Here is a 12,257-nt window from a genome sequence, read left to right on the forward strand (position 1 = left end):
AGAAAACAGTTCTTCTTTATGAAAACATGCTTTCTGCACAAAAAAACTACATGTGTTTTTGTGCAACCATATTTTTTACAAATGATATGCTGAAGTACAAATAACATTCAAAAATAATGCAGAAACTCTTGTATTCTTCCAGATCAAGGAAACAATTGATGAAATTATTTGTTATTTCGTGTGGGATTTGTTATTGCACATCCCTATTTCAGATTGATGTTCTGACTTTAGATAATGTTTGACCTTAAAAATAACTTGCTGCATGTTCCAGCATAATTTAATTTAGGGATATATGGTGTAGATAGAATCTAGTTTCATCAGTACTAGCAGAAGCACCCTCGCCACCAGTGTTCTTTGGACATATAATGCCTTTATAGTGTGGTACATTTGAATATGTAACTAGCCTTCCATTTACCTCTGGTTCAGATGCTGTGACTGATTTGTATTCCCATCCTGATTACTATGAGAACCTAGTGGAAGTGTCCATGGGCATGTGTTGCATAGCAACAGAGGAAATAGAACGTGACTTGCACCGCTCATTACCTGAGCACCCAGCCTTCCAGAGCGAAACAGGCATTGCTGCACTGAGAAGAGTGTTAACAGCTTATGCACATCGAAACCCAAAAATTGGGTACTGCCAGGTAAAAATCTTTTACTGTATCAATCAGTAGATAAATCCCTTCTTTCTTAAGAATTAGAGGCCTCAGGGGGTTAAGGGAGTTTTGCTAAGATGGATGGGAGCTTGCTAGAAGAGCTCCATTCTGAGCTTCACCTCTCCTGTCTGTCTCTGTGAATTGGACCACAAGGAAGAATTTCAGGTTACCCTCTTAAAATAATTGGAATTTTAATGAGGCACATGGGATGTGTTCCACTTGTTTCTGATTATTAGCAGCCTGGGAAGGTAACAGCAAATATCTATGTGTTGTCTCCAGACTGAGGTCCAAGACACACTGCAGAACTAATCCAGTTTGAAACTGTTTTAACTGCCCTGGCTCAATGCTAGGGAATTCTGGGAACTGTAGTTTCTGAGACATTTAGCCTTCTCTGTCAAAGAGTTCTAGTGCCACAATAAACTACCGTTCCCAGGATTCCCTAGCACAGACCAGTTAAAGCAGTCTTAAACTGGATTATTTCTGCTATGTGTTTTGGACCACAGTCATTCTCAGAGTAGACCTAGTTTAATAAACTGGACTTAACTATTTCTTAGATTGTACGCCATGGGCAGGTTTGTATGTACAGCACTGTACAAATCTACAGCGCTATATAAATAAAGCATAATAATAATAATAACAACAACAATAACAACTTAGTCCTCACTAAACTCCATTAATTCACTGGCTCCACTCTTTATAATGATTAACACTGGATCCTCCCTCACCCTCATTTGTATCTCTAATTTCAGTGACCTGTGAACTGATTGGGGAGATGTCACAATTGAAACGGACCTTTTGCATAAAATGTTCATACTTTGTGACTGTGACTAAGTGGCCCCTAAGTAGTCTTTTTGGCTAACATTTCACCATTGTTGTTTGATATCCCAGTTCTGAAAAGCATTTTTGTTCTCTCCTTCGTTTCAACTTTATATGAACTACTACTCAGCACTCCTACTTTTCTGCCTCCTCCTTTCCTCTCTAGTCTCCAGCAGTCAGGATAGGTGGCATAAGGGGCAAGGGAGATACTGGTAGGAAAGGGAATTAGAAGAAATTCCTCACTCCTTGCATATGCAAAACACAAGGATATATATAGGCTATCATAAGTATGATTCATTTCTGTAGATTTATACATGTTTACTCAGAAATTGGTCCCACTTTGATCAGTAGGCATAAGATTGTAGCCTGAGCATGGCATAACCAAATTAATTTTATTATTGTACTTTGATTGTATAAAACAAAACAAAAATGTAAGATTTATAAGTAGAAAAGGAGGAATGCTTGTTAGATTGCAATAATTCATTTAGTAGAGGCTTTAATTTTTAAGGTATAATTTACTTACTATGAATTTGAGATTCTGAGCTCATTCCCAGCTTAATATATCCCACTCATATAGCAGGTAGGCTATTGAAAAGCATCTGTTGGTCACAAATGGAAATTTAAAGCCTGATTGCAGCATGGGCAATTATTGAGAGGAAGGATGGCAACTGCTGTGGAAAGGGTCATGCCCTCAGTTGTATGGGATGTAAAAAAAAAAAAACTAAAAATCATTTGCCTCCCAGTGTCAACAATTTTGTAAAACCCCACTGAGGATTTTTGCAGAAAGAGTCACATTCTCTGAAAATACCTGTCCCCTTACCATTTGATGTTAAAAAACATCTGTTTAGGCTCCAGTTGTTTCAAGCCTAAGTGATGTAGGGGTGTACAAATATAGTAAGAACATGCAGACCTCGGATATAGTATTCAAAGAGGCCCCCGAGATGCGAAATGCAATCAAGAAGAAGAAGCTCCCCTTACTTTATCTACTGCCAGCTAGAGGAAGGAGTGTGATAGCCTTTGAATGTGTTCCTGCGCATTATTTCTTTAACAGAAATTTTGGTATCAGAGATGACACAGAAATAATAGGGATAGGTTCCTATACCACAAAAACGAAGAGCAGTTGAATCATTTTCAGCAAACTTTTTATCCAAAACTAACCCCCCCCCCCCCCACCATTTCCTTCTCCTTTTGTGTCGTGTCTTTTTAGATTGTAAGCCTGAGGGCAGGGAACCGTCTATTATCCCCTCTGTTGTAAGCCACCAGGATTCCCAGTGATTGGGTGGCATATAAATAAATCCTATTATTATTATTATTATTATTATTATTTGCACATGTAAAATAAAACAACCAGGTCAGAGAAGCCTTGCATAATTAAAAAGAAACATTTTGATCCTTCTAGTGACCACTTGAAAGCTTCTTCCAGGGATGATTTTTTTTCTTGCTCTTGTCTTCACTTTCATTATGATTTTTGGTGGCCAAAGGTATAGATTTATGCTTTTTAATATGCTGGGAGTGACAGGAATATCTGCTTTCCCTTGCTGTTTTGCTGTTGGTGCTATTTCCATAAGGGATTCTGAAAGCAACTGTTGTTTACCTTGTCTGTTGTAGGGAGGGATACACAGCTGCGGTAGGATCCCAACTCAAGCTTTATTGCATTGTTTGCTACAGACATGCTGCTGCAGTCTGATATCAAAAGTCTGCTTCTCCAGTCCTCTATCATGATTCTCCCAGTGCTGATTCTGCTAAATGCACTTTCAGGTAGACAGAGGACAAGGAAGATAAGTAGGGTCTGGTTATGCATAAAAAGGCTGTAAAAAGAACTGCTTTGTCAGAGGCTTTGTTAACTGAGGTATACCTGTATGTTGATGTGTATGACTGACTACCAGTTAGGGGTAAAAGTGAGTATAGATTGGCTCAGGCTTCAGGCATGTTGAATGTTGCTGCTGAGCTGAAAGTTTCCTCTGGGAGCTAAAAATGGGAATGCAAGAGAATTAGTGAAAGTGGTCATTCTTCCTTCATCTCTTAGCACTTGCCCCATTTTTGTTTGGAGGGCCAAAGCATCCTCTTCTAAAATGGGGGATGAATGACTTGAAGAGGGAAGGAGGAATTGTCTAAAATTGCTTACAGAAAATGCCTCCGTCTGATCTTTTGGCAGTTTCTCCCGAGCACCTTAGTGCACAATGATACAGGAATAGCAAAAATACCTTCTGTGACTGTTAGTACATGAATAATTTTCAGATCCATGCCATAGTTTTGGCTATGCTTTTCCCTGCTGGATAGAATATTTAGCATCTATGGACATTTGTCCACCAGGGGAAGTCTGGTCCTGAGTCCCAGTCCTGGGAAAAGAGCGGGATATAAACAAACAAACAAACAAACAAACAAAAGGTCATTGGATGATTACTCCTCTTCCTGCCTCTTAGAATGATCATCAGACATTGTGGCAAGGATGAGACTAACCTGTCCCCTTCTGTAAGCTGGAGAAGGTGCTGCTTCCCCAGTGATTCTTTTCTTTTCTATTAGTCCTTTTTTGTTTGTGTCATGTCTGTTTATATATTGTGAGCCTGGAAGCAGAGGCAGGTTCACTTTTTTTAAAAAAATGTATGTATACTGCTGAGAACATTTAGACACTTTGTGCTAAATAAATCAAAACATTAAAAATCTTGATTAATAATTGTTTTTGGAGGATATATTATTAAAACTAAACTATATTTCTTTTGCTTCCCAACAGTCCATGAATATATTGACCTCTGTCTTGTTGCTGTATGCCAAAGAGGAAGAAGCCTTTTGGTTGCTTGTTGCTGTGTGTGAGAGGATGCTTCCAGATTACTTTAATCACCGGGTGATTGGTGGGTCTCTTTTTCTCCTGTTTATTTGTCTCATCTCTCTGGATATACAACATCCTGTATATCAATTAAGTAAATTCAAGAATATTCAACACTATTTCAAATAAACCTTTTCCTCACCTGGATTGTTTGTACTGGACAGTGAAAGAAAAGTTCCACCACAGATTTTTCATGGTTGAGTTTGCCTGGTACATTACAGTGGGCCCTTCCCTTATGCGGGTATCCATTCCGGAACCCCCTAACCCAACCCCACGTAAGGGGAAAAACGTGTATGCTTGAGCCCCATTAAAAACAATAGGGCTCCTGCATGTGGCTTGGTGTGCACACCATTGTTTCTTCCCAGCCATGGCTTCAGCGTAATCTGAAAGATGCATATGGTGTGCCCACATATGGCGCAGGCGCATTGTATATGTAAAGCCAAATATAAAATATTCAGTAATAGTCTTTATTGCACCAATCCTTCATTGCCATTTTCTTTTGAAAATTGCCTTTACTAGTATTTATTTTCTCGTGTTTTTTTATATTGAAATAGCAGGTTTTGTAAATAACATTGTTTCACAGGTGTTGTGCAAGGTATTGTAAAAAAACCTTTTTTCTGGGTTCTTCACATGTAAAAAGTCCAAAATACTAGACAGCTCAATATTGTGAGATGCAAGAACGGAATGGAAGTGAGGCTTCATATAATAAGCTATTTCAGGATTGATGATGATTGATAAGTCAGATTGCCTTACATCATGAATTGTATTTGATTGAAAAGTTAAAACCATTAATAAGTTTAGTCTTGCCTAACTTGACCTGTGGTGATTTTCAGGTGCTCAAGTGGACCAGTCTGTATTTGAAGAGCTGATCAAAGAACGGCTTCCAGAACTAGCTGAACATTTGAAAGACCTTTCCACGTTGGCTTCTGTTTCTCTGTCGTGGTTCCTCACACTTTTTCTTAGTATCATGCCCCTAGAAAGTGCTGTTAATATTGTAGACTGTTTCTTCTTTGATGGGATCAAAGCCATTTTCCAGTTTGGTTTGGCTATTCTTGAAGCCAATGCAGTGGAATTGTGCAATAGTAAAGACGATGGACATGCCTTGATGATTCTCAGCAGGTATTGTTCAAATCATTATGTTTCATTCTAACAACAGAACCTGTAGCTTTAATTGGTTTATTGACATAAACCAATTTAAATGATGTAATGTAACAGAAAATGTGATCATTTAATTTCAGCAGCTTTTCAGTAATTGGTTTCAGCAAAAAAATCTGTACTTTCTAGAAACTGGATGTTAGTATTATTTTGTTTCTTTCTTGTAACAAGGAGCTACAGGTTATATAAAGTGATGATTTTTTTGAAGCAGTTAGAGAACAAGCCTGATTTAGTTAAGTAAGAATTAAAAAACAAAAACTGAGAAGTAAAAACTAACATTTCTTATTACAAAAAAACTCAAAGCCATGTAATGGATTGTAAGAGTAGTAAATATGTTGTATTTTCTAACTCTTTTAACCCTGTATTTAATAATACCGATATTTAATTATCTTTTAACTTTTGTAGTCAATGTTTTAACTGTTTTTGTTATTTAAACTACTGTGAGCCATCTTGGGTCCCATTTTGGGAGAAAGGCAGAATATAAGTGCAGTAAATAAAAGAGTAGAATGTAGGAGGAATTCAGGAGTGTGTCTGTTGGCTGAACAGAGGGCTCTGGTTCCTCTCTCTACAGCCCCGCCAATCTGCTCCATCATTTCGGGAGATGCTCTGTAATAGATTTTGGGGAGAGGAAGTGGGAGCTTAGAAGGGGGTATGCACAGTCTTGGGTGTTGTCCTGTGGATCAGAGTATATGTATTTCTTCCAGGTTCTTAGATCATGTTAAGAATGAAGAAAGCCCTTTACCACTGATTGGGAACCAGCATGCCTTTTTTAGTGATGATCTGGAACCTTGTCCCACAACAGAGGTAGCAGACCTGATTCGAGATTCTTATGAGGTAATTATGAATGCAGCAGCTAGTGAGTTTGTAACCAGAATTTTGGAGTGAGAATGAAGAGGGTCCAATGTGCACAGCATACGTTCTGGGTCAAATACATTGCCTCAGGTACACTTATGTGAGGTGTTCACTTTCAGACTAAAGTAAACCTTTGTTCTTATATTCTAGAAATTTGGAGACTATTCTGTGGAGCAGATTGAACATATGCGCTATAAACACAGGATCCGTGTTCTGCAAAGCCATGAAGAAACCACAAAACAAAATGTGGTGAGTGTTGTGGAAATTCAAAATGTCTCATTTAATTGAAAGCCACGCCAGACAGATGCCATAAACACCAGCTTCTCCATCCCTCGGAGATTTAAGCACCTAAATATCAAGCCTGTAAATAACATTAATGGCACATCCCCATATGAATCTTTAAAGTTGCAAAAGAGAGAGGAGTTAAGCCATTTGATATCTGCTGCTTCCATGCCATTCACCGCACCCCAGATTTTTGAAATGGGAAATTGTCTGTTGTAACTAGAGCAGTGGAAGGTTATTTTGGGCTCTGGACTGGTTAACTTTACATCAGTGCTTGTAGGTATTTTATTCCAGCAAGAAGTGAAACACTGAATTTTAGGGTTATCAAGACATCTTGGAGCATGGTAGTGAGAATGTAAACATTTTGCTGTCTCTGGGACATAGGAGAAAAGTGATACTGCTTAGCCACACAGTAGATAAAACAGATACTAGGCTAAATGTCTGCAACAAGAATTGGAGACAAAGCACAAGAAAAATTGTGAAGCACCTGGTTAATCTAATTGTGTCTGCCTTAAGCTGCCATTAGAAGTGCTGTTATCAGCAATAGTGCCACTTTATTAGTCTCATTTCATGCCTGTTTTCTCTTAAGCTCAGAGTGGTCATCCCAGATATTTCCATTGTTCCAGAAGATTTGGAAGAACTGTATGACTTGTTTAAGGTATGCTTTTCTGCTATAAAATGATGTTTTCCTAAAGAAAATTGTAGTTTCTAAATTTATATAGGCACATGGATAAATGTGTCTTCACAAAGCAACTCACTAAAGCAATTTTGGAAATAAGATTTTGCAATCCTTTTTCCTTTTTTGATAGCTATGTGATCTAAAGCAGGGGAAGGCAAACTGCGCACCAGTAGGGGGATGTACAATGCGTCTTGAACAGAGCTCTTGAGATCCACCCACTCAAACCAACTGATTGAGTGGAAATGTTTATTTTCAGTCCCAGAACTGAGTTCATAATCCTGCCACACACAAATTCATTTCTGGTTCTCCCCAGATTTCTTAATTTCTTAATCATACTGCTGCTGCTGTTTTACATAATTTGGGACACACGGCTGCTGTGACATATAGCACATGTCACTGGAAAACTATCAGCAAATTGTTGTTTACCTTCGGTTCATCATTGATCTAAAGGAATATTGAACTGGGCTTCAAAAACTATTCTGTTTCAAATGTTTTGTATTTTTTTTCAAGGTTATGGGATAAATCACTTGCTGTACCCTTTTAAATCATAAAGATATACACAAACTCCTGTGCTTTTTGAGTCCGTATAAATTGTACTTCCACAAATGTTATGACACTGTGGGTTGCCATAATCTTTTTACCGTCACATGGAGTGCCACACACCCCGCCTTAACTTTTCCATTTTTCATTGCATTACAAATTGGAACTGAAATGGATTTAATTGTTATTGTTACCACTTCATGTATGCAAGATTACTCATCAGTGTGAAGGTGCATAGTACTTTTTATTTGTGGTACAGAAGTAAACCAAAACAAACTGGCATATCTCCACTCACTGCATGTGTCTGCTAATAAGGATGATATATATGTACCTGTAAACTGATCCTGGGCTATTTGGAATCCCTAGTCCTGTGAAGGAATCGCTCTATGCATATTATACATCTGTTATGGAAGTGGAGCCTTTCATAGCTGTTGGAACACATGGCCTTTGTGGAGCATGGCCAGCATATGTGCATATAGTTATGTTGGTGCCACTCCCAAATCTGCATCCTGACCACCTCTCCAAATTTCCAAGAGTCTGTTCCAACATTAACAATAAACACACATAATATCAAAGATGTAGTATTAACATCCATTGTTAACTTGGATTTAAACACTGAAGCTGCAAAAATGTGTTTTCCTCCTAAATCTTTATGTTTTTTTTAAATTCTTTTCAGAGAGAACACTTAATAAGCTGCTACTGGGAATGGAATAGTGCAGTTATAATTCAACGCCATGACCCAAGCAGACCTTATGCTGAGCAATATAAAATTGATTGTCAACAATTCACAAACCTTTATAAGCTTGTGTCACCTTGGATGTGTGGCGAACATACTGAGGTTCTGGCAGAAAGAATGTTCCGGCTCTTGGATGAAAACATGGATCGTCTCATTGAATTCAAAGGGTTTGCTGGGTGTTTAGGTAATTAAGAGGAATTCTCAGAAGGGGTTTACAGGTACATATCGGTTTCATTGCTATGTGTGTGCCTTTCTGATAATTTAGCCTTTAGGAGTTCACAAAAAAGTCTGTGATTTTATGTAATTTCAAAAGAAGAAACAATGGAAATTTAAAGTGTCCTTTAGGAGAAGTCTTACATGAAGTAATTTAAAGCTCTCTTAATGCTGTGAACTGTTAATATCTCAACCTGTCCAGGACACAGATGGTTGTTTTTCCTACTGATGGTTACAGATGGGTAGAATTAATCTTGTAATGTCCACAGGAGTCATTATATTTTGCAGCATGAAGAACTTCTGCATTGTTACCTTTTTATCTTATAGCAACTAAATATTATAAGTTTGCTTTTCAAACTTGAAGACAAATTTGGGAGAGATACTACCTTGAGATGGTAGCCATTTCAGCCAAGCCTCTTTCACCTTCCCACTAAAATGATTTCAAATTCTTTCAAACACTACAAACACCGAGGTGTCAGCCATTAAATTATTAACATTTCAGTCCTGGTAAGCTTGCATGCTGGTGTTTTCCTTCACTGTTTTTTCTAAAGAGCAATGATTATGTTGTGTTTCAAAAAGGAAGGTCAAGCCTTTGGTAATTTTACTCCTGCAGATATTATGTACAATGGAGAAATGAATGAAAAGATTAAACTGTTGTACAAGCTGCATATTCCTCCTGGTAAGAATTTACACTTTTATTGCATTGCTTGTATGCATTTAGAAAGTCATAATGTATTTAGCTAACCATTTTATAGAAAATGATTTTGTTTGGATAGACTGCATCTTTTCAGCAGTATCGTTACATGAACCAATTAGAACAATTAACATTATTTTTATTGAATGTTAACATGTACTAATATGTATTATTTTTATTTTTATGGAATTTACACCATAGGCAGGTTTACTTTATTTTAATTCATTGTATGTACAGCGCTGTGTAAATTTACAGCACTATATAAATAAAGCTTAATAATAATAACAACAACAACAGTGGCACTCAGACTTGTTACCCTTGGGACCTTCCTCTTGACGTAGTATATGAATACAAAAATTATTTTTCATTTGCACATTCACGTATATTCATATTTCAAAATTTATACAGAAATAACATTGTTCAAATTAGAAAAGTTTTATTTAAGTAAATTCAACATTTAATTCAACATGTGTAAAATTTTACACATAAACTTTGGGAGGAGGAGGGATCAGGGCCCCCAAGTCTTGCGTTTCCCCTTTGAACAACAGTCATGCCTTGCCAGGTCCTGCCCCACCATTTGAGAACCACTGGATTAATTTCCCTTTAACAAGCCATTGGTGATGGTGCTGAATATTTCATTATGAAGCCCAAGCAGCTACATGATAGCAACAACTGGGCTTCTTATCCTCACCCATGCCCACCATGTTCAGCCCAGCAGCTATAGCTGCAGCTAAAAATGAAGTAAATCATAGGAACCCTAAATGGAATAAAAAAATGTTGATGCCTCCTAAGGATTGCTAAGCCTGGTTTCAATCCATTTAATAATGTGATGTAATACTGTGATCACAAATAGAATTACTTTGTTTTTATAGCCTTCACAGAAAACGATAGAGACAGCCAGTCACCTCTAAGGAATCCTTTGTTGTCAACATCAAGACCACTAGTAATTGCAAAATCAAATGGTGAGTGATCTGATTTTCAAATGCTAGTTTAATAATTATTTGCTTTATTCACTTAATTTATAGAATTTGCTCCCACAAGATGGTGATGGCTACCAACTTAGAGGGTTAAAAAAAAGGGTTAAGCAAATTCTAATTATCTGTGGCTGCTACATTATGGTTGCATACTACCTCCAGATCCAGAGGCAGGAGGGGATATTATCCAGTCTGATCCTCTGTTTGCTCATTTAGAATAAATAGACTCATTGCGGTGGATTATACCTCCACTTTATCTTTCTAAACAGGTGACACGATAGATTATCAGAAGCAACTGAAGCAAATGCTTAAGGATTTAGCCAAAGACAAAGATGCAAAAGCAGAAAAAGAACTACCTAAAATGAGCCAGGTAAGAGATTATGAACTGCAAGATGTACAGCCTTTTACCATTGATTTGTACATGTTCTGTGTACACATACTGGGATGATTTACAACATTTAGCTGTGCTTGAAAAGATTCTGAGTTTGTAAACCAGTCAATCGTGTGGCAAGTAAAGGTTGTGTTTTTGTTCTGTAACAAAACAGAACACCCTGCTATACTAGCACTGACATTTTCTCTGAAAGGTAATAGTGCAACCCCACTTCAGTTTCACCCAGCAGCAAGTACACACATTAACATAAAATTAGTGATCCTCCACTGTTCCACATAAGACTTCAAAGCTGCCTATCTTTGTGCTGTTCTTTGAAGTCTCCCATTAGACAGGCAAGGAAAGGTAAGCAACTAATGAATCTGTAGTGAGCATAATCTCTATCAGTATTAGGGTGTTCTGTGTGAACATTTTGAAGCTAATAAAGCAGGCTGGGAAAGCTCTGATTATCCAAGGCATAATTTGCCATATGGACCTGTTGCTAGGCACACCACTCTCAAAACAAAACTAAACACTCACATGAATAACAAACACATACCCAAAATTTAAGAAATTGTATTTAACAAAACCCATTCTATTCCATCTTCCTTGTCTAGCGAGAGTTCATCCAGTTTTGCAAGACTTTGTACAGCATGTTTCATGAAGATCCTGAGGAGAATGAGTTGTATCAAGCCATTGCTACAGTGACTACTCTGCTACTTCAGATTGGAGAGGTTGGTCAAAGAAGCACAAGCTCAGGTTCAGATGAGTTTACCGAGGACTTCCAGACTGAGGCATCTACCTCAGATCAAGATGTGGTTTTTACTGACACTGTGAAGACCCCAAAGAATGAGCCCTTACCAATGACTGAAGGAGACTGGAATGTTTCTTTTGAACACATCTTGGCATCACTATTAACAGAACAGCCACTGGTCAACTTCTTTGAAAAATCCTTAGAACTGAAACCAAAATTGGATAATGCAAAACTAACTCAATATACTTTAAAAACAAATGGCACAAGCCAGTTATCACGGGGTGAGACTGAACATCTAAGTGCACATTAATAAATGGCCAAAAGAATCTCGTTTCACCAAAGCACATTTTGAAATGTTGTTATTGGACTCTTTTGATGCCTTGGTGGTCTGATAAATGCAGTTGGAACTTTAAAGCCAAAATTTTGACACATTTTCTTCTTGAATGTAAATGAAAAAGAAAACATCTTTACTTTGAAAATACTGTAAATGTGTTAACTAGTTCTACACACAAAACTATTGACATATTTGGCTGTCTGCAGGTTTTATGTATGATTGCCTTTTTTGCACTAATACCGAAGACTTCGTTTCAATGCTGGTAATTGAAACCTAATATATTTGACTCAAAGGTTTGTAGGTCCTGCTCTGTTCAGTGTAAATGGAAGGTGCTTTTCATGTCTATTGAGTGTGTGCACTTTTCAATAAAAGACTCTTTTGCAA

General features: G+C 37.5%; 1 protein-coding gene across 2 annotated transcripts in view; it reads left to right on the plus strand.

The window, feature by feature from the left end:
* TBC1D8 (TBC1 domain family member 8) overlaps positions 1-12,257 on the plus strand; it is a 53,823-nt gene extending 41,566 nt beyond the window's left edge. For both annotated transcript variants that reach the window (XM_089511418.1, XM_089511419.1), the window contains exons 10-20: positions 427-641; positions 4,201-4,318; positions 5,127-5,412; positions 6,153-6,282; positions 6,451-6,549; positions 7,172-7,240; positions 8,478-8,721; positions 9,364-9,429; positions 10,317-10,406; positions 10,688-10,788; positions 11,403-12,257. In XM_089511418.1, the coding sequence (XP_089367544.1) occupies positions 427-641; positions 4,201-4,318; positions 5,127-5,412; positions 6,153-6,282; positions 6,451-6,549; positions 7,172-7,240; positions 8,478-8,721; positions 9,364-9,429; positions 10,317-10,406; positions 10,688-10,788; positions 11,403-11,849 (1,865 nt within the window). In that variant the 3' untranslated portion in view covers positions 11,850-12,257. The remainder of the gene's footprint in view (positions 1-426; positions 642-4,200; positions 4,319-5,126; positions 5,413-6,152; positions 6,283-6,450; positions 6,550-7,171; positions 7,241-8,477; positions 8,722-9,363; positions 9,430-10,316; positions 10,407-10,687; positions 10,789-11,402) is intronic.

The sequence above is a fragment of the Sceloporus occidentalis genome, unplaced genomic scaffold (genome assembly GCF_023333645.1).
Source record: "Sceloporus occidentalis isolate IW3139 unplaced genomic scaffold, rSceOcc1.0.p SCAF_2, whole genome shotgun sequence".
NCBI lineage: Eukaryota > Metazoa > Chordata > Lepidosauria > Squamata > Phrynosomatidae > Sceloporus > Sceloporus occidentalis.